At 29.8% G+C, this 23,607-nt stretch overlaps 1 protein-coding gene across 7 annotated transcripts; it reads right to left on the reverse strand.

Annotated features, from left to right (window-relative positions):
• Window positions 1-601: 601 nt before the first annotated feature.
• On the reverse strand, window positions 602-21,656 carry Esyt2 (extended synaptotagmin-like protein 2). 7 transcript variants are annotated; one of them, XM_074127369.1, is made up of 21 exons: window positions 21,499-21,656; window positions 21,071-21,405; window positions 16,264-16,305; window positions 16,027-16,167; window positions 15,361-15,437; window positions 14,334-14,400; window positions 14,109-14,254; window positions 13,093-13,213; window positions 12,848-13,018; window positions 5,078-5,163; window positions 4,598-4,646; window positions 4,419-4,508; window positions 3,579-3,665; window positions 3,331-3,498; window positions 3,080-3,232; window positions 2,740-2,878; window positions 1,744-1,879; window positions 1,575-1,667; window positions 1,365-1,461; window positions 1,115-1,249; window positions 602-845 (listed from the first exon to the last, which is right to left on the reverse strand). In XM_074127369.1, the coding sequence occupies exons 2-21, from the start codon at window positions 21,389-21,391 to the stop codon at window positions 753-755; spliced, it is 2,412 nt and encodes an 803-aa protein (XP_073983470.1). In that variant the 5' UTR covers window positions 21,392-21,405; window positions 21,499-21,656; the 3' UTR covers window positions 602-752. The 7 variants fall into 7 exon arrangements, with proteins under 7 accessions (XP_073983470.1, XP_073983469.1, XP_073983467.1 ...); XM_074127368.1 differs by lacking the exon at window positions 5,078-5,163 and adding an exon at window positions 7,429-7,526 and having other exon boundaries at window positions 1,744-1,876; XM_074127366.1 differs by lacking the exon at window positions 5,078-5,163 and adding an exon at window positions 7,429-7,526.
• Between the last annotated feature and the right edge of the window lie 1,951 nt (window positions 21,657-23,607).

Below are 23,607 nucleotides of genomic sequence, written 5' to 3' on the forward strand. Positions count from 1 at the left end.
TCTTGTAAACGCTTTAACTGTCTAATAAAAATCTGAAAATTTATTATTTTATTGCGAATCTACAGTTAAATAGTTATGTGTTCAGTATTTGAAAGTAAAAGTCTTTTTTATAAAATTAATAATTTCAGTTGTTTAAATTTTGCTTAATTTTTTTATTTAAACAAGTTATATAGTTTTTGTTTTCTGTCTTTATACAAAAGTAACACAAAAAAGATATCATTACGCTCTTATTTTTTCTTTGTTTGCTGAATTTTATTACTACTACTGTTTTTCTGAGTGAGAAAGTAGTTTTCAAGCAACAAATTATCCCCATCTGAGTGAGAACTGCTAGTTTCAAAAACGTTAAAATCTTGGTGTTAAAAATTGGAAAAATAAAAAAAAAGGCACTAGCTAGTAAGCGAAGAAGCGAAGTTCTAGAGAACACATTAATCCTATTTTAGGGGAGGAACGTAGTATACATAGATATAAAACTGAACGAAGAAAGTATTATTTTGTTGCCAATAATTGGAAGATTATTACTTCGTACCAATTTTTTAACATCAATAAATATTTCTAGAACAAGATTGGATACTTAAATATTATCGGGAGAGAGAAAATAAACTATAGTTAATAACATATAATTTTGTTTAAATTTTGTTATAACATAAAAAATAAAAGTTTATAAATATTTTAAAATACATTGAATAGGACGGTAATATTGCAAAAAGCATATTCACTGTTTTCAATTAAGCACATTAGTATGAAGCAATGGATTATTGTTCTTTTTCTTTGAATATTTCAGGCTGCAAATCAAACCAAGAAGTTAATGCTTTCGTAAGATCTAATTCTGCCAGATTTACTACTACCTGTAAAACAAACAATTTAAAATTTAGCTTCGTAAAATCAATTGAGACTAAAATCTATCTCTTCAATTTTATGGATAATCAATCACACATGAATACAAAAGCATTTTATGTTCCCTAGTCTCTAACTGATTAACATTGCTAATGATGATTAGACCAAGTTGTGCGATAAATCTAGCATTACTATGTTATAGTTAATTTTATCTTTTCAAGGTAAATTCTGTTAATAAATTGTATATATTATTGCCAAAAATAAATTATTTTTTTTATACCTGGCCCATGACGGGACTTTTCCAAGTCTTCTGAGTGAGTACTGTAACTTCGAGTTGCCTGTTACTCAATTCTCCTTGAGACATAATATATTCGAAAGTTTCATCATAAACTGGATTACAATTATCTTTTATAGTCTGTAATACAATAGCTAATTATTAATAAAGCAAATAGTTTGAAAAGTCGTAGATAGTGAAGTCAAATTATATTTTGTGTTAAACAAACTGAAAGCCTAGCTTCAACATAAATTACCTCTGTTTTTCTTTTAGACTCCTTCGATCTCTCAGGCAGCAGGTAGAGCTTTACATAAGGATCAGGAATATTACTTGGATCCTTTAGCGGTAAATTACTAAACAAGAATAAATATGCAACGCACTTATTAAATCATTAATTTAACATCTCATTAAATTTAAGTGTTTCAATTATCTGCAATAATGTTCTATTTATACGAATTGTACTCACGCAATTTTATGTACAATAATGATAAGTCTCTGCCTCTGTACACTGTACCGCAGTGTCAGCTGAATTTTTCCCAGCGAAGATTCTCCCAATGATCTGCAATCAAAATAAACTTCTATACTAGTAAGTTTATAAATCTAGAATCATAATTATTAATAGTAAATTCACTAACGATGTAGTACTAGGCTGTCTATGATGTAAAGTTGAAGGTGGTACAGATTCTACTTTAGGAGGAGCTTCTGTTGCAATCATTGGATCCTCAACAGGTTGCATTGCTTCAAATAATTTATGCTCTGGACTCCCTTCTTCTAGGTAATTCAAAAAAAGTCGGCCATGAAACAACATTAATTGAGGAAATACTCTTGAGTATTAATATTCAAAATAATAAAGAGGGAAGGGATTCGCTGAATGTTTAGCGAATACTAGATTCTAACGCGGAGATCACCGGTTCGAATTTACATTTAGATTTTCTCTCCATAGGAGCTTGTTACAACACTGTGATGGACAGTTTTAACTGTAAAGAGAAGCTGAGGCCGGCAGTGCACTGAAAAAAGCTCCGGGCGCCAATAACCTCAAACGTTGGCGCGCCTAAAATAAAAAAATAATAAAAATAAAATAGCACAATGTTAATTTTACTTTCTCTTACAAGAATTATTGCGATCTTCATTGACAATTTTTTTTATACTTGTACTAATCATTTAGTTGGACTAAGATTACTATAAATTTAGGTCGGAGATTTAATAGTTGGTTTTGGTGACAAGAAATTATTAGGGTGCCACTAATTTCTCGGAATTATGTGCAGCTTAAAACTGAAACTCAAACCGATTTTGTAAACAAAAATTAATGTACTTTCTAAACATCCGATCCACGTAATTGTTTGCGGTCCAGGGATGGTCGAACACTTGCCCCATTTATTACAGAATATATCTGGTCCCATCCCATTTGATGTAGCCAGTATTTCTACTCAAGTATAATGTCAAATTGAAAAATTTGACATAGATGTATTTAGAGCATAACATAATATTTATGCATAACAAATAATTGTTGACTATGTTTAAGTTTTAAACAATGTGGGGGTGAGCATAAACCTCTTTAAATATTGCAAGTATGTAAATAAATGGTAAATATCAATCTATCGCTCTATATGCTTATAAAACGTATACCTTACCAGACTTAACTGATACTGAATCCTGTTTTTTAATACTGGCTTCTCTAGTTAGTTGTGCAGGAGGTGCTGCTGTTATCTCCTCTCCATAAAGTGATATTTCATCAACATCTTGGGCTGAACCACCGCAGTATTTCAGTACCTAAAAACAAAATTAACTCGTTTAATTTAGATATAAGAATTTTAAATCTCTAGCACAGTAACTTTAAACCAACAAGTACGTAGTTAATAATGAGCCACATATGTCTTACAACTTTGAAATATGAATACAAATAGCAAATTCTTTATTAATATTTCTTAAAATATCAATTAATAATAATAATAATAATAAACAAGCATTTACCCTCAGGCGCATTGACATAATCACTTTAGTTTCTGGCCCAGCATTCTTCACTTGTAACGGCTGATCTTGAAGTTCAAGATTTTCTTTGTCAAGTAGATTACTTAAATTGTAAGCTAGTTTTCCTAGTTCTGTACCAGTCTTTTGATCTGTAAACTATTTTTTAAGCTTTAAAATGATTTATCAACTTACAATATAGATTATTTTTGTAACCGATTATATAAAATATTTCTCATAGGGAAATAACTAAATACCTTCAGGTGCAAAGTATCTACTTCAGGGTTGTTAACAAGAAAAGTAAACCCCTGTTCATAAACTGGAGAATCAGTCCTATATTGAATATTTGATTGATGAGTAGTTTTAGCAACACTAATCTGGAACATTGGGTCTGGCTGGGCTCCTCCCGATTTTCCCCCTGCTTTCTTTTTTTTATTTATTAAAAAAAAAATCAATTAATGAATTGATAAAAATGAATAATAACTTCAGTAAAATATTTACTTACTGGTAAATTTTTCACAGAATCTACGAATACCATTAGAACGCATGAACTCATTGACGTTACTCTCAGCAGTTGGGTTTCCGCCATCGCCTGTAAATTTGGTTCATTTAAAAAAACAAAACAAAAGGAAACTATTTGATAACCTTAGAAGAATAAAAATAACGAAAAATCATAGTCGCTCTTTCTAAAGGAAGGTCTGGTCAAGTCAGATAATGTGAATCATACTGAAAAGTGAGACGATTGGGCTTGCAGCTACGTGGGCTATCTTCACTTACATTCCAACAGGCCCTCTCATCATACAGTAGGACAATCATTTGATCATTTGAAATATTTATTTATTTGAATTATAATATTTCTTTATTTGAATTATTACTACAATTTCAGTGAAGATATTAGAAGGGAAGGCTAAAGACTTTTTGGATCTTGAATGTTTTTTCTCTCTCACTCTCTCTGGCTCCTCTTAACGGAGGAACAAACCTACCGGCGTGTCTTCGTGATCTGCGTAAATATAAATATAAATGACATGTAGTTTTACTATCTAAATTACAACTTTCTTGTTAATACTCTAGAGATTTATTGTTTTAGGATATTAAAGCAGATAATATAATTAGTAATATTTAGTACATACTTTCGCTAGTCACCTAAGGTCACATTCAAATTCTATTATTCACAATATTATCAAAAGTACTTAATTTGTTTTTGATTCATTAATGATTAAGGGTTAGGGTGTTCTAGTACCCTACGATGATACAAACATTTTGTAAGTTCACCACACGTTCACGAACTTTTTCAAATGTAATTAAAAAATACCAGATTGTGACAATAAGATAAAATGATATATACTTCTTTCAAATCTGCAAGTTTATCAGAAAGCTGAAGCCATGTCATTCTTAAATGAACCATTCCAGTCTTAGCTTCTTCTAAAGATATCCACTAAAAAATAAATGAATTCGTTTTTTAAACACATTATAGTTCAGTCACAATGTTTTGTTAATATTACTCATAAAAGTAGTTTTACTTACAGTATCAACTTGTCCTTTCTGAGTAACACCGTGCACTTCAACAGTTGCTCTGGACAGAGATAAAAACCGTAATTATATCTTGAAAATTATTTGGAAGTTTAATAATAGTATAAGCAAACAAATAAAAATAATAAGCAGAGGCAAGAAGCAAATATTAATAATTAAATAAAAAATTAATCAAATTAAAAGTATTGTTTAATAGAATGACATAATTAAAAAAATAAATAATGCAAAAAAGAGGCCTTGAAAATAGAACAAATTCACCCATATTCATGCAAAACATTGTTATAAAGTTACGGTCGAAGAAAAAAATGAAAACACTGTTTACCGGACTAAGTAGCAGAACAGACCTTCTTTAAAGTAAACTTGTTTAAAAAAAATATAATAAATCTGACAAACTGGATAATATACAAAATATAGTTTACTATTTTCTTTTTTTTTTGTTAACAATTTGAGTGAAAACAAAACAAAATGGAATACCTTCCAAGAGGTTCATCTTTTCCAGTTTTATCTTTGTCTAAAATGAAAGCCATCAAACGTTGTCCTGTTGCAGATTCCACATTAAACTATAATAAAACTAAATTTAAGAACAAAAAAGACAAAAAAATAAAAAAGGGATTATAGAAAACAGGATGAAGAAATGGCTTTTTGGTGATTGAGGAGCTTAATATCTAAACATCTTGTCCTCTCGTTCGTATTTTTTTGTTTAGTTCTAAGTTAATATGTCAGGACTAAATTGAAATAATTTTGATTTAATTAAAAAACAAACAAATTCTAGGGTAAATGAGAATCAAACTTTAAGGAGTCTTCCTTAAAATAGAAGAACGTCCAAAATCCATTCCAGTAGACATTTCAAAACAAATATTCTTGAGAAATTAGATAAAGGTTAATGTTTCTTTTACAAAACGGAACAGTGCGAACCATCAGAAAACATTTGCTATTTCTTGTTAAACCTTCTTTAGTTTAAGCGTTAGTTATTAATATTATTTTGATTGAAAATCTAAATATTTTATTCCGATTCTAGTCTGGGCTACCTAGCTTTACCTTTATTGATTGATCTAGCATCAGGTAATCACTGTCCATGCGGCGAAAGACCATCGAATATCCCTCCATCTATGGCTATTTAACGCTTTTTAGTTAAAGAGGTGGGTACTTAGAGTAGCAAGCGGTATACAAGTCCGTCCCGTACATCCACGAAATCCCTCCAGAATGTGACCGGAGAAATGAAAACGGTCTCCTCACTAATTCATAATTATTCAATAATAATAATAATAATAATAATAATAATAATAATTTCTTAAGTCTTCTGAAAGTTCAGGAAAATGGACAATGGACGTTTTGTAAATAAGCTCCTCAATAATATTTTTCCTATTTTATAAAAATAGGTTGATTTGCAAACTCAAATTACACAAACTTGTAACACGGATTATGAAAGAAAATAAATGGAAAAATAAAACTGGCGTGCACGTTCGCAGTTTTAATGTGAAAACAAAAATTCTATAAAAGTGTGTTTTTGGGTTTTTGTTTTATCCATTTCTAAATAATAGTAACGCTCTTCTTAATAACAAATAAGCTAACAAGGTAAAAACTATTTAACATTTTAAATACCGTTGGATATGAGGTTGGGTCCGCATGATGAATATCATTGATTTTTATCAGACGTAGCGTGTAAACTTTTATTGTTTCTGTCTAGTTTTGGATTTTCAACCATTATCAGTTTGGTGAAGTTGAGCATAGAGAATTTTACTTCAACTATACTTCTGTCAAATACCAAACTTGCTTAGTCAATGATGAATCAAACTCTGTTTAAATATGATGTTGAATGAAAATCCCAAACTAGTGAGAAACAATAAAATATGTTACATGCTATCTACGACTGACACAATTAACGAAATCATGTACATCGTAATGAAATAATATATACAAGAAAATACGAATTAAAAAAATGTATTAATACAATAATGTCGGAATAAAGCTTATTACAGAAGAAAACTGAAAATAAATAAGGTATAATAAGATTATATGTTTACGCTCCGTATTTTTACTAAATCAGCCCATAAGTTTTCAAGTAATCGTTTTAAGTTGTCGATTTCAATTCTTATCAAGTGTGAGAGCAGTTCATAATATTATAAATGATAGTTTTATCACAATGGCTAATCAATTAAGTTTTATAAGATTGTTTTTGAATTCAATATTGCTAATTAATTCATTATTGGGATGGATGATAGAGGACCAGGAGTACTCTCTGAATCCCTTTTGTTTGCTTTGTTCTGGCTGCTTTATTTTTTGAAACATTGCTTTAAAAGAATAAGGATAAATTTTATAGATAAGTGTTGAAAGATCTGTGGCTCAAGAAAATGTAGGTCAGCGGTTCAAGGATGGATAACTAAGTATATAGATGAATAACGCAAAGGAGAAATTCTCCAAATTGACGGAATGAAATTAAAAACTGAAGGGTGCAAGAGGATTATTAATAAACTTCAACGCTTTTGACAAAATGGAAAGCATTAAAATATAATATTTATCTAGGAAGCAATAATTAGAAAATAAGTACCGCGCAAAACAATTTGCTCCTCCTTAATGATGAGAATTTAACTTTGTTAAAAAACTTAAATTAACTTCATACAAATATAACTGAACCAATTAAAAAATAAATTGTGGACCATGTGGTAATTTGATTATTACTTTGTTAGACAAAATTAAAAAATGAAATAAAATTTTCAAGGAAAAACAAAGACTCACACACATTATTATGCAAAAAAAAATCGAAGGAAAAAAATAAATCTAAAAATAAATTAAAAGGAATTAACACAATTTTGATTTGGGTCTACCTTCCTAAATAATCATCATTTTGTACACCAGGAAATTTAGGATCCCAGTCCCAAACAGTCAATCTTAGTTCTTGAATTCTTCTGGATGTTACAATCGCCTAAAATGGTTCTCATTTTTAAAACAAAAATTTAAACTACAACAAATTTTGGAAGAAATAAAATAATAAAAGATGCAAAAATTGTGCTGAAGAACTTGATAAAATTTCAATTCATAATTTGATTGAAAAATGCAATATAAATGATTCATTTACTCTGTAAATAAATTTTATGTCAGGCTTCATCATGCAAGCATACCATTTTCAATAAACATAAAAATAGATATATTTTTGAATAAAAAAACAAAACAAACCATAAATCTGTGGCGTTTTATTTATTTAGATTGGATTAAGACCATGAGGAGCATCCCATTCCCCGTACCTAGCATTCCAAAGAGGACGTTTATTGTGCCACGCTCTAATAATTTTAGTTGGAGAAACCGGTTATTTTTACAAACTACTTTGACCCATCGACGTTAGCATATTATCTCCTCGGATCTCTACGTGCCAGAGGTCTCATAATACAAATTCATATCATCAAATACGAAACTTTCTTCTCCTTCTGTCACCAGTGAGGCAGCACCCAACAAGATGGGTGCCATTTGGACAAATTTCTATATTTCCATTTTTTAAAAGGCAAACTACTCTTTTTTTTTTTTTTTACTTGAGATCTCTCTAAATTAAGGCAAAATTTGCGAATAATTTATTACGCCCGAATTGAACTAACCCAATTAAAATTTATTTTAATAACTAAGAAAAACTTAAAAATAACAAAAAAAACTTTTAATGAATATAGAATGGAAGAGTTAAATTCTTATAAACATATAAATTGCAATCTTTTCGTCCAGCATTCAATTTTTCAATTATTCAGTAAAATTTCAGGTTGATTGACCCTAATTTTATCTACGTTATATAACTTCTAATTATAAAAATTATGTACAATATTATTTTTGCAACAGATAGTACCACCAATGATGATTACAAGATGATTCACCCAAAAACTATGCATGAGATCAGAGTTTAAAAATGCATAAAATAAATTCGCGTCACACACCATCCATCACCTGTGCATACAATCAAATTCTACATAATCTGGTTTTTAAATATTTGCTTATTTTTATTTTTTTCCCCAAACTTTTCATAATGACTTTACATTGCATACTAAAAAAAAAAGAAAAAGAGAAATAAACCCAAACAAGAAAATGCAAAAATATGTGGAAATTCTTTTTAAACTAATTGCAACCACTAATAATTAAAAACTAGTGATTAGGAAATCAAAATGTTGAATACATTAATAATACGCGCAGTTAAAGAAAATGTTGAAATAATATATAAAGCAATTTATACATTTCTTTTAATACATATACAACGAATTTACTTTATAAAGAAAAGAAGCTGTACAATAACGAATTTAGCTATTTATTTCTGTTTATTATATTTCCGATTATCTTACAAAAAAAGAAAAAGGCTCCCAAGATTTTCTTCAAAATATAGTCCCTATATACGTAATAAACTGTACTACCCGTAGGGTAATAAAATAAGGATAAGAGAGAAAATCGTGTCAATTTCAGTCAAAAATCTTGCATCACAAATCTCACTAATGCCAGTTATCGAGAATTACGAAAAAATGGCATATTCTCAAAATATGTGAATTAAAAATTTCAGTTTACAGAAAATATAATAACCGGAATTTTTTTATTTACTTATTTTATCGATAAACATATTAATTTGGACCACACAAGATGTAACAAATTAATAAGACACAAAAGGAAAACATTAAATTGTTGCGGAACTGATGCTTCCTTCCTATTCAATGATAAGAGAACAAATACTAGCTGTATTACATCTAAGTTTTTTTTTAACACATAAATAATAATTAATATAGATAATTATTACTATTATTTAATAGAAAAAATAGCGCTTTGATTCTGGCAGGTAATCATAACAATTTTTTTTGCTTAAACTTTAACTTGTAGAAGATAAATATATATTTTGAGTTAAATAAAATAAAAAGTTTTCTTTATTTTACCGAGAGTTCTTTCATAAGATTTGCTTTTAACTTATAAGAATAATGGTTCGCGATCTCCACCCTGCTGACTTCTTTTTGCTAATATCGGCAATAACGTGGTACTTCTTGCAAACCTACATGGAATGATGGGTAAATCCTAGTAACGATAAGTATTAGTTTATTCCGAAACTTAATTTACATTTGAATTAAATTAATGAGATCATTAGAAGTAATTTTTTTATAAAAATGAATTTTAATTTATACCGTGAATCTATCTTATATTGAACAGACATGCAAAACACTTAGCTTTGCAAAAAGCTAAGCCAAATGGGCAACAACATCTGGCAGGATAAGCCAGATGCAGATTTTTATTAGAAAACATGTGTGGCCAGTACGTTCCTAACAATACACGTACCACAATCAGAATAATCTACTTTAAAATGTAGCTTTCAATTTCATTAACACGGCTGAGGTAACTTCGTTGACAAAAATAAAACCTTCAAAATTTTCTCAAAAATGATGTATTTTTTTATATTTTCATGATTGATTTACTGTACAGGAACAAAGATACCCAAACCTATCGAAATCGAAGAGAAATAAAAATTGAAAAGAAACTGCATCGGTAAATCGATAGCCAAGCGATTCAATACAGTTAATTTGCGCCGTTTCTATTTTCAATCATGTGAGCACGTAAAGCACGGCTGCGGATAGTGATACGTAAAACAAAAAAAAATATCATTAGAAAATATTTAGGGGGTTGGTTGGTATGAAAAAAGTTTTTTAAGAAATGTTCACAATAACAACGTTAATATTTTTTCGAATTTATAATTACGGCGCACCAAGAGCACAATAAATTGTGCGTTTGGTAATGAGATTTAGAATTTTTTATAATTCAGAATTGCATAAAATCCTCTAAATTTTCTAGAGACACACTGAACGCAATCTACCGCATAAATTTATTTAAAATAACGATTTATCGTCGCTTACACAATTAATATATTCCAAAAAAATATGCAAACGAAATTATTAACAACTTATCGCCTAAAAAGCATAACTTGCTACATCAACTGTATAATATCTTCAATGATTTAACACACAGACATTCAATAAATCTGCGCAGCCGTTTTGCAATTAAATTGTTACAATTTTCGATCATATACTTGATAGGAAGATGATCATGCGAGCATTACTTTAACATAGGCTTTTAACTTGCTTTTTGAACAATCAATCAATGGTAAGCAGATTTACAGAATAAACCACAAATTTATCAAATAAAATTTTAAAGTAATGAACTGCTTTTGGTTTTCTTATGTAATTATAAATTACGAAATATGGGATTAATTTAATCTTATTTTTCTTAACTAAACGAGATGAACGTAACAAGCTAAAGGCAGATATAAAGTTATTTCGAAATTACTTGAAAAATTAAGAGCATACAATTTAATACGCTTACTTTGCAAAGCCATGCCAGCGAGCTAACGTTTAACACATGCAACGTTAATGGTGACTATTAATCAAAGGTCATTATCCGGACTACCCACATGCAATGAATTTTCTAAACCCAAGTAAGTTGTAAACATGAGTAAATTTTTCGATTAAACCTTAATTTCATGTGAATAAGAAGAAATAACAATATTTTGAAGAGTCTTCATGCTGAGTAGAACAGTTTTACAATAGGAAAAAATAATATTATTATTTGTGAACCTCTAAATAAACAAACTTACGATCCCAATTTTGAGTCCTTTTTAGAGTCATCGTGGTCCAAAAGTCTGATGTTCAAATATTGCCCAGTATTAGCATGAATCGGGAACTATACCATCCATAAATATATAAAAACTTTAAACACATACACATAACACACCACAAACATACCCCGTGCCGTAATGACAAGAGTAATCTATGAATAAATGATCCATATTATTATTTTAACCCATTTCTAAAATGACAATACAAAATTCATTCAATAAAAAATTGTTAAGTTAAAAAGTGCATGCAAGATTAATCAAAATCAAATCAAATTCAGTCGTGAATGTACAAACATCTTTATTTTTTAGAAAAATTCTCGAATGGGGTATATAATAAAAGGTTTTTTTCTAAATTTAAAACCTTGTTAAGTTTGAGGGTAATTTTTTTATGCTCTCCGAAATTTAACAGTATTCAATTCTGAAAATTAAGTATTTCTTATTGTCTCATTAAAAATAAGACGTGCATTTTCTGGATTTTTCTTCTCGTTTGGAATTAAACAATGTAGCTCTATAATCATTTCTAACTGGGCATACTTCTTCAGAATCATTTAAAAGATAATAAGCGAAAAAAAAATATTTCTAACTTGTCAGACCTTATTCACTACGGAGAAAGTTCTTTATAGTCCCATACAAAGAACCACATTAAAAATCTTTTCAAAAGATTTGCTCTGTTCTTTTTTTGTGACCAAAGAGGTTTCTCAAATTTGAATTTTAGCTTACAAATGCCAATATATTTTGAAATGATGCATGATCAATAAAAGGTCGCTATGAGTTTAAGAGATGGTTTTTACAAAAACTAAGAGAAACAAACTTCAAACCATGCATAATTATGAATGAACTACATTAAGCGCTTAAAGATTTCTATTATTTTCAAAAAACGTCGTGCCTAAAAATTGCACTACTCGGAAGAAGTAATGTTACTCAGGCTGAAATTTACCCAGTTTACTTACAGTAACCTAAGTAATAAATGATTTCAGATAATGATGAGGGGATGATAACAACTAAAGAAATTTAATAAAGCGTTACATCACTATACTTACAATATATTCTCTTAATAATTTGCGACCGGGCATGTTTCCAATGAGATGATCAACATCCGCTACTAATAGTACTTATCTCACGCTTCAAAGTAAGATAAGCCACTTGATTAAGGTGCTTAAAGCGAGTTCAATTAGCTTGAAATCAGGAGAACGAGATGTCAATGGCGAAATTTCTAACTGTTCTTGAGGAAAGAAGTAACATTTGTCAAGAACAGCACTTTGTGAGTACTATCGTTCAATAAAGATCTTAAAATCCTGTCAATGTACCGTTAAGCATTGAATTTGTCTTGGATTAAGACCAGAGGTGGTTTTAATAACCTGGAGTAACTATATTCTTTTTTGGTAGTGCAATTATTTTACCACTTGGTTCATTTAATTATATCTTTATCTCCATGCATATTTCAAATTGATTTAAAACAAAAAGACAAATATATTTTAAAAATTAAAAACAATTGTGGCCAATTCTAAGAAAAAAAGAAACTACCTCAAACAAAACATTTTACATCTAACTAGAATACAGAATAATAATCTACTGAAAAAGTGTTATAGAAATAGCAATATAAATATTTGCATTTTTTTTTTGTTACTTGCCTCACACCAATAATCCCATTTTGGTTCAATAGTATTATCAATTGTTTTAGTACGAAATGTTTCAGCTCCTAGAGTAATTATTGCGTAAGGATCTGATTTTCCTTTGCCGAGTACATTAATATCTTTTTTCATCAATTGTTTAGCTTCAACAACATGTACTCTCAAGACACCCTTAGAAAATAAAAGAAAACAAAGTAAGTTATTTTAACAATAAAGCAAGAAGAAGTAAAATGCAGTAAATTTACCTGTGGCTCAGGGAATTTTAATACTTGAGCCGGTACAGCATCACTTAATAATATTGGCAGTTTATTTGGCAATACCATCATGGCAGAGACCTGTTCAACAATTATCTTTCTCAGCATGTCACTGCAAAAAACAGATTATGTTTTATTTTCGCTAACAGCCAACTTGATTATTTTTAATTTTTTGACACAAATAAATGTTCGAGATCTTCTGAATTGAAAAAAAAAAGTTTTTAACGAATGGATCCTAATCTTAAGAGCGGCTTCATCTGTCGCTAGGACGTCAAGCTTCACTCAAGAGTACCACTTATTAAAGTGTACCAGTATTAGCATAAATTCCAGGAAAGAAGAATTTATTTCAGTTAAATCCTTGTAAAAGAAGTCGTGTAACTGTTCATTCTATATTAATTTTTGCGGTGGTATTAAGTTTATCTTTACATTTTAAGAAACAAAATGAATTTCAGAGAACATGTAAATCACACATAGAAAAATTCAAATTTCTGTGAAGAGTTGGTAGGGCAATTTAGAAAATATGGCGATGGAAAATTGCTATCATTACCATTATGCATAAAATCATCCAAATTAGGATTAAGATAAATCTAAAAGTCTTCAGAACTTTTTCTGCAGATTGGGATGAACTCTATATAAAAACATGATGAAATTAATTAAATAAATAAATAAATAAAAGCTGAAAACTTTTTTAAATATCTGATGATGTTCATATTTAATTTTGGCAGCAAGGCCACCTGCATTTAAGTACAATGAAATCATTCATAAAATATCTTTATGTCAAGGACGTTTGAGTAATAGAAACGTATATTCAGTACAAGGTTCGGTAAAACAAGATCCCATCTCTCTCTCACGAGCATATATAGCGTCACTAGTTCTAAGAATTTCCTAGCTCAAAAACTAAAATATCTATTACACACTGTCTACGTATATTTTAAAAAAAGAAAAAACATTTTTGTATTGTAAAAAGTTATCAAGGTGTTTTAAATAGTAAACCTGATTATTACTACCTAAGCCCAGGCATATCCAATAAATCGGCCACACCAACAAGATTAAAATCTAAAGTTGGATTGTTTAGGAAATATATCTGAAGACCTCCAACAAGTGGTATAGTTCTGATTAGTGGTTTCATTACTACTCTTACCATTCCATGAATCTAAACAAAAATACATAAATAAATAAAATATAATGGTAAAAATAAACGATTCGTGAGGAACTTCCTAGATTTAAATTACCTGAAAATCTTTTATTCCACCAGAAAGTCCGCCTAATGTGAATGAAATGTCACAATCTCCAGCATAGCTATAATTAAATAACGATTGATAAAAATAAATTATTATAATTACCGAAAAAACCTCTTTTTTTTTACTTTCTCTTTCATTTCATAAGAGAGAGTATGGCAAACATGCAGATTATCATATTTAAGTTTTCATTGGAAAAATACTTACAATTATATAAATATTTTTCTTTCTTTTTAATAGGTTTTTGTGAATGACTGAGTTCTGCATTAAATCAAAAGTGGTATATCACTTAATACCATTTTAGGAAAAATATGCGGCCTCTAATATAAATTTTAAACAAATCAATTGATCAGAAGTGTCCCTTTACTGGGACGGATTCTTAGTTTTCAGTGATTTTCTAACAATTTGTAATGCATTACATGCCGTTTCAGTACAATTATACGGTATTATTCTAACACTTGTATACAAATGTTTTAGTTTGAAAGTTAAACCTCCAAGTTTGAAGATTGTACAGAGCGGATTTTTCTTTTTCTCTGTAATTTTCTAGACAATTGCCAAAGGGTTTCATATGAACTTGGTAACTTAATCGTATCTCTGATTTTAATTTGTCTGTACTAGGAAGCCCGACGTCGAAGTCGAATAGCAGATGACCTTCGGGCGGCGTAGAACAAAAGAAAAAAAATAGTTTTAAAAACTTCCTCAGCAATTTTTTATTTTAGTCAGGTTGTGTTGCTTTGATAAACGTTTCGTTGAACTGCATTCATTTATTGCAGTAAACATATCTTTATTGCAGTTATCTTTTTTAGCAACTACAAGTTTTAAGAATTTTTTTAAGTGAATCGAGTTCAGAAAAAGTCTTGTTGAGCTCACACAAGTATTTTAGTTTCTTAAATATTTATTATTCATAAACAATTTTATTTGCCCTACATAAGTTATGTAGGTTTTTAAACTGCTGACCTTCAAACGCTTAATCATTATTTTTTTTATCTATATTTTTAGGCAAAGAAAAAAAAAAACTTACAAAATATCCATATCCATGATTATTTCATTTCTCGAAACGTTCTTATCATAAACTTTTACACCGCCAACTCTAGGAGGCTAAACAGGAAGAAAATTAAATTGTAAACACTGGTAAACTATAAATTTCATACTTAAATTATTGGATCATAAAGAGAAAGCAGCAAATAATGTAAGAGAATCGACGGTTTTAGCCTGTTCAGTCGTTACATATAATTATAAAAAAAATAATTAGTTATATTACAAAAACCAGTATAGTGAACCTTTTAGCCGGCCTAGTTACCCAATACCATTCGCTGGCCACTTAGTTTGTGATTCTGACAAGCAAATTTAACTCTGACGACATTATTTTTGAATTTAGCTTAATTATTATTTATATTTACTTAATAAAGAGGAATATTAAGGGACATATTAGAAAAATTTTCACAAAAAAAGTATTTCCATTTATTTTTTTAGTTTTAACTTTAAATACAAGTAGTAACCGATTGTGTACCAGACTACCAGAAATTTAAAAATGATCTTATCTGTTAAATCATTATCATACACGTATTTATGTTTTTGTTATTTGTGTATTTACATATTTCTGTATCAGTTATTTGCCAAAAATGTTCTCTTACATTACTTACTGTTCACATCTCTGTTATAATGATGGTACATCTTAAAAACTTACAATTGTTCCCAGTCTCATTTTTTGAAAAGAAAATCCTGTCAGTTTATATTGTAATAAACTATCTTGAACAGCTGGTTCAATTACATCCTTGACTAAATCTTTAGCGTAGTGATTTACATTTGGCCACACTTGGCTGAGAATCTGTAGACATTTCAAAGCTTGTTTAGTTCAAAAATTGACTGGGATACAAGAAATTTCATTCCCTTTTGTTGTCTTTTTTTTTTAAAGTAAATTTACCTTATTAACCCATTCAGCTCTTTCAATGTCCGGGAAGAAAACCTAGAACAAATTTATTCTTAGAATGATTCGAGTTTTTTCAATTAATTATAACATTAGGGTTTAACAAAAATCTGTCGACCAGAATGGAGCCTTAGTCAATAATTCGATGTCCTTCCCTGTAATAACTATCTAATTCTAAATATTCTGCTCTTATCTCTTCCATATTCGTAAAATATTGCCTTATAAAAGAGTGCCACGAATCAGCTGGTAATCAGAAGGAACCTGTTTGAACTGTAAAGCTGGTTGAGGGAAAAGCTCAAGATTTAAACGTCTATTTTTGAAAAGTTTGAAGTGAAGAATCAAATTTATCGATCAAATCGGAATGTTTACGTTCTGCGTGTGAAGAGTATTATTTATGATCTAATAAAAAACCTAAGACAAGTTCAGCATCACTTTTTCTAAATCATTCTGTTCAGGAAAGGCTTGTTTTCCTGATGTACTCAATACTTTTTGTTAGTTTAACTTTTAGAACTAGATCCAGGTTTTATCGCGAAAATTCGTTTGTTGAAACGTGCGGAAATCTCTCAGGGTTTGAAAGGTTTTTAGAGAAATCATTGCGGCGTGAGGCTTGCAGGGGTGAAAACTGTTGTGGAATCTTCCAACCTAGTGAGAGCCAACCCAGGTCTCTCGTAGGTCGGGTTAGATGGAGTCAGTATTTAGTGTAGAAGTACTTGTATCTACGGCTGTTGTACGAAATGCTTAAGGAGGATTCTTGGACGAAATTTACTTTCTAGGCTGGAATCAACCTCTCAAAACTTTTTGGAATCTAACCCGCTAATAAATAGTAACAGTGTTTTACTTCTACATTCCATTAGTTTTGAAACATTTTTTAAAAGCCATGTTTTTAATACGGAATCATTCTCTATTAAAATATCATAAATAAGTTATTCTTTTACTCAATAGTAGACGAAATCCTTGCTTGTAGATCGGAAACACATGGGAATGGAGAATGTGAACAAAAAACCACGCAGAAATGGGTTGTTGGAGAAGATATTTGACAAAATGAAATGTGAGAAAACATAAGGAATGAAATGGAGGTAAAGAAGAAAACGGAAAAGTGACCATAAATGGTGGGAAGTTAAAATCCACTGAGAAACAGAAGTAGAAAAAGAGGCCCGAGAAGGAAGAGAAAATATGGAGCGGATGTACGGTTAGGACTGCGGAATGGGATATTTCAATGTTAATAGTGGATAGAGATTTTTAGGTGGAAAAAAGCAAAAAAAAAATAAAAAATAAATAAATAAGCAGTCTTAAAATTGTACTGCTACTCCTAAACTACAAAAGTATATACACTTGGTTTAATGCTATCAAATTATAGAGATCTTATTTAAATTTTCTCTAAAAATAGCACTAGAGCTCGCTCAGCCCCTCTAACTAACTGATCTACAGTCACAATTATTTTCGTTATTGTCAAAGGTAAAATTCTACTTTTACATGAGAATATTTTACAAAGTTGTAGGTATCTTTTGTTGAAAATTCGTGATCTCTTTTTGGTAATATTATAGTAAATAAGCGGCTGAAAATAACTTTCTAATCCTTGGAATAGATAAGATATGTAAAGAAATATATCTTAATTTTCTAAACGAATTCGTTAATTCCTGAAGAAAAACTGTCAGTCAGTGAGTTTATTGTTTTAATCAAAAGGTGAAAATTGTCTAAAAACATAACATGACAGGAAAAAAAAGTATACAAAATAGTTTTTCCTGTTGGCTAGAATGGACGTTCGTTCCAGTCAGTTGGTTGTTATTAGCCTTGAATCTATTTATACCATTTGTCTTCCAATTAAGATGATTATAGGATGAACACGATCTAACAGCGAAAAACAAAGGAATAATTAATTTAGATCCCAAAGTGAGTAATGGATTAAAAGATTATTTCATTAGGTAACATGGTTTATGGCTTTCGATTATTATTACCAATTACTTAGATTCTCATTTCAAATTTAAGCTAAATGGTTACTACTATTCTTCTATTACTACCAGAGTAGTTTTACGATTTTCTGACTCAAATATGAGGAACATTTTATAAGTAATCGAACCATCCCAATTTTTATCTTATTTTGAACTAATTATAATAATTTGAGGCTTATAAAATGAAGTTTTTGTCAATGTTTATAGAGAATATTTCACAACAAAAATTAGAAATTTTCTCTAAGCTTACAAAAATATTAACCCTTATACATCCTTTGCTATTAGTTTCCTCAGAAGTTGCAAAGTCTCTGGTACATTAAAATAAAATTTAATTTCTGCAACAGTCATTCTTTGGATAACGGAAAATGAAATCCCCTTGATTGAGGAAAAAAAAACCGTTCCGTGCTTTTCCACATCAGGAAGACGAAGAACTTATTTTACTCTAAAGTAAAATTTATCCACGTAAATTGCACAAAAGATTAACCTCTTCAGTACATGTGGAGGCTTCTAAACATGGTACTCAGAGCCTCGTATGGAAATTAAAACAAGAGATCAGCTAGGAAATGTTAAAAATGGTGCATCATCTGCTGGACTGGAAGGTGATAAAAATGATGACAAATCCGCCACAGAGTTGCAGATCATGACCGCAGTACAAGCTCAATTTGAACGGATATCTGACCTACGCTAAAATGAATATATCCGGTCTTAAACGAAACTCTACAGTTTATGAAATAATCCGCTACCTTTCACGCAACTATTTAATAAACAAGATCACTTGTTTTACAGTAGTTTTCTTTAAACTTTTTGACACTCTCTCAGAAACTAAAAAGGACGTAGTCCTTACTTGCACGTGATGTTGCTGGCAATTCAGAATTATTATTGTTTCTTTGCACCTAATTCTATTGTTTAACAAATTCTAAACAACATGTTCTTCTATGGCACGATAACGCAAGGTTCGTTGCTCAATATGTATTTTAATATAAAGTGGCAAGAAAAATAAAACTTTTTTTTTTCAAATTTAACTCTCTGCAACCGCCTACCACGAATCTATTATAAAAGCTGATAAATATTTCCTTAAAAAAAAAAAAAAAAATCACAGTTCATTTATACCTACAATGCTATCTTGACCGCAAAACACTCACTCCTCTTGTTTTTTTGGGGGGCGGGGGGCTTAGGCTATTAATTAGTGCCTAATATTGATATCTTTATTACATAAGATTCAATTGCTGATTAAGCAATACTATTAATTTGTTATCACAAAAGGGAAGAGAGTTTAAGTTGTGTTAAAAATTAAAATTACTTAATGCTTGTTATACGCACATTTTATACTCATTAGGTCAAGAAGAAATTTATCCTTTTAATTTTTCATTTTTATCAGAGTCTTTTAAATTTGAAATAATCACATTGCCAGACGGTAAAGAACAAGTTTTTTATGAATGAATATCATCATGCTTTTCTTACTACTTCTGCGTCAGATAAGCAATCAATAATGACCTCTTTTTCCCCCCTTTAACAGTAGACAAAATTCAACGCAACTAAGCAAATTGCTATTTAACTCATTTATAAGAAATGCATTTAACAAGCAATTTAAATTAAAGGAAAGGCAAATATTAGCCATAAATAGAATTTTTTTCCCCTTCGAACAAAACAGTTAACCACTGAGCAGAACATAAATTTTAAATTTAGTATTTCTAAGTATTTATTTATTTTTCCCAACATTTCTATCTTGTTTAGACCACAGTATGAGCAAGATTCATAAGGAGATGTACAACAATTATTTCTACATACAAAAATTATTTCTAATCGTGTATTCAAATATTCAGAATAATGTATTCAATATATACAATAAGACATAGTATTTCATGTGGAATAGCAAATAATTGTTTAAATCTGGAACCATTTAGTTTTAATTGTTTTGTACACAAAAATGCCACGCCCTATACATACTGTATGAGAATACATAAACAATATAAAGTTGTATAAGTATTTCAAAATATCTATCAGCATGTCTCCTTCGGTATGTTTCGAATTTGTGCAAAGACAGCGACAATACTTGCAATACTTGTAAAAATAATTATTAATAATATTTTAGAAAATATGCTAGGGTCAACATTTTACTATACTTAATATTATTTTATGTAATTAATTTTTAACCAAGAAACAAAATATTCTTAAAGTAATAATAACTTTTCAAAAACGAATGAAAGAATCAAGTTAATATATTATACTTTCATTAAAACAAATGACTTTCCAAAAATGTATCAATTGTTAGAGTAACATTTTTTTTAAAAGCCTTTATGTACACAATTCTTTACATGGCAACCACCATGGAACTGAAATTATAATAAATAAATGTTATTTTTAACTATGCGTTGCTTAGCAGAATCATCGCAACAAGACAGAGTACTGGTTTGGTTTCTACTATGAAAATAAAAATTATTTTCCGAAATTCGATATACACTTTAAAAACCTATGGGCCAAACAGTTAGATCGGTGTTAGTAGTTATCTATTAAAGATACTAACAGTAAATTAAACAGTCTCTGCAATGACATCTTCTAAACTCAATGAATAGTTAGAACCAATTTTAAACATTTTTTTATCAGAAAGGTTAAATCTAGTTTTGTTGCCAAGCTAACACATAGTATAAAATTCTTCAATGCTTAATCGTTTAAAATATTAAATATTTCTCTAACATTGAAAACTATAAGTTGATAAAATAAATTTGCATTGTTTGTCCCGCATTTATGAAAATCTTGACAATTCACACTGCATTCTTTACTTCTTTCAAGATTAATGAAAAATTAAGTATCAGGACTAAAATAAGATAAAAAAACAAATACGTTTCAACACTCACCCAGGCTGGTAAATCGTCAACCCTTGCTAAAATTACATCTTTTTCGTTTGACAGAGCTGCCGCTTTAGCTATGTTCCTTTTTAGTTCCTTTTCTTTGCCCCATTCCTCTCTCAAAACTGATAAAATCACAGGTCCTATCAACCATGCCGGGCTTATATTGAAGTAGCCTAATAAATAAACAACGGCAACTTTGCCAAGCTGTTTACTAAAGTTGTACAGCAAATGCAATATATTGGATCCAGTCCCAATCCGTTTAGCTATTACTTTACTGTCATCAGTATCTTCGGTTGGTTCTTTTTTCTCAATAGTTTCTAACTCCATAATGTTTAATTATTCTGAAATGTTAAGTAAATAATAGAAAATATCAGAGTAAAAAACTGTTTTAATATAACAACACAGCATCAAAAGTGGAGAACATAAACACTAACACGATAGCTAATTTTACTACTAGAACAGGCCAAGGTTCCACACACAATGTTCACATTATCTTCACGCAGTTATCTAAACTTATACACTAAACTGTCTCAGCTTACCCTTGGCAACAAGTCCACACCACACCACTAATCCTGAGGGAAGATAAAGGTGGAGGTGGGGATGCCGGCTGAGTCACAACAGCAAACAAGCACTCTCGATTAAGGATCGAGATCGATACACTCCAATTACATTTTACGCGGCGTCAATAAATAAATGTTTTAGCGGTAAATACGAATTTAAAATATTCATAATTTTTCTTTATTAAACGTATTACTATTTGAAATATTTAAACACAATATTAGTTTGTAAACATTTCATCTATTACTACTTTTATTTTCTCTTTTCCTCGTTACAATTACAATAAATAGATATTAGCTCAGTCAAGTTAGGATTTTACCTTGGAATGGTAAAAGAATTTCTGTAAATATCTTGTTTCCTTTTCTCTAAGAGACATTTGAAGTTCTTCAAAAATTTGTAGAGCATAAATTCTCAACAAATTTGTTTTTATGAAATTTTTCATACAAACAACCGTTCTTGAGATAGAGCGCGAAGAGTGGGAAGCGCTTAACCGTTTGTTAAGTCAACCTGTAATTCAGTACACGGTAAGTTTTATAAAGTTTCAAAAATATTGTAATTATTAAGAAACCTTGGTTATTAACTTATTAAAGTACCTTTATAAATAAAAATGTAAATGTTCGTTTGTTGAAAATCTTAAATCTCCGAAAGTTCTTCACCGATTGCTTTGAAATTTGGACACAACGCTGCATTCGAATAATTATCACACGCTATACCTACTAAATATTTTACGATTCCATTTCAATGTTTCTGATTGCATTGCTAAACTGATTGCTACATACATTTCAATGTGCTAAAAATAGCCCTAATCAACGGTAACTGCTGTATTCGGAAGTGCTTACGTATTATACATGGAACGGGAGTAGAAAATCATTTGAACGACGCAAAAGAAGGGAGCGAGTCGCCAAACAACCTAGCATATTTAAAGAAACTCCGATAAGCAGACTGTGCATCCCGATCAAGATGAATGCTTCTTTCTTAAATAAGCACGGTCCAACATCTTTGACAATTGAGAATTTGGAGAAGCGTGAATTAGAATAAAATAGTAAAATGTTAGATGCAGGCACTAGTTTAATGTGCACAATGGGCTGGCTAATCTCTAGTGCAAGTAGAGATTTAGAACAAAGAGAAAAACACCAAATCACCATTAATTTTGATGGAATTTCTTCTATTTTGGTTTCGAACAATATATTCTTACGTTGAGCTTATATTATACACATTAGATCGGCTATTTTTCAGCTATCTCAAGAACGGCTACAAACCAATTTATTACGTTATTGATGATTATATATGTATCTCATCTTAAAATTATACTTATTGCTTTTTATTTTAAAACAAGAACCAAAATAATGTCAGAAATAATAATTTCAAAATACCACAGTTCAATCAGCAAAAAGTAGGTACATATTGTTTAACATTCACGGTAGAACTTATTGCGTACATCGGCACTTTCTGCTATGTTAACTTCTCAATGCCGAATTTTATTTTTATTGTTAATTATTGCACTGAGTGCACGTCCTTCCAACTGTTCGACATTAAGTATGCTTGCTTTCTGTATCCAACAACCAACAAAGGCTGAACGGAAGAGTGGTACATAGCAAATAATAAATTATTACTCACACTAATGGGTAAAGGTGGTAAATAAAATAGTGACATTAGGACCGCAGATGATCTGTTACATAACATAATTAAACAATTCATAAGTAGTTATCAGTAACAAAAAAATATCGCAAAGATACTGCAAAACTCAGATATCAGCGTGATAAATAAGCACCCAAAAGTAAAATCTGAAAATGTTTGTTTATTGATTCAAAAATTAAATATCTTAATTCTAAATTTGTATAGAATTTTAATGAATAGGGGAGCGCAATAATTATTGACTTTCCTTAGATTATATCTTCTTAATTTATATTCACCAAGTAAGTTCTGCGATTTTCATTTTTCATTCCTTTGTTACTTTTAGGCAAAATTATTGAATTATATACTCC

This window comes from Rhodnius prolixus, unplaced genomic scaffold (assembly GCF_049639745.1).
Source record: "Rhodnius prolixus isolate KJV_2025 unplaced genomic scaffold, Rpr scaffold_3, whole genome shotgun sequence".
NCBI classification, from domain to species: Eukaryota; Metazoa; Arthropoda; class Insecta; order Hemiptera; family Reduviidae; genus Rhodnius; species Rhodnius prolixus.

Bases quoted from the DNA above. Each gene is read 5' to 3' on its own strand.
- Esyt2 (XM_074127366.1), bottom strand. From the start codon at position 21,391: ATGGAGTTAGAAACTATTGAGAAAAAAGAACCAACCGAAGATACTGAT. The intron at 3,499-3,578 runs GTAAGTAAATAT...AATAAAAAAAAG, and splicing joins ATTCTGTGAAAAATTTACCA to AAAGCAGGGGGAAAATCGGG. The intron at 1,880-2,739 runs GTAAGGTATACG...TGAATTACCTAG, and splicing joins TTCAGTATCAGTTAAGTCTG to AAGAAGGGAGTCCAGAGCAT.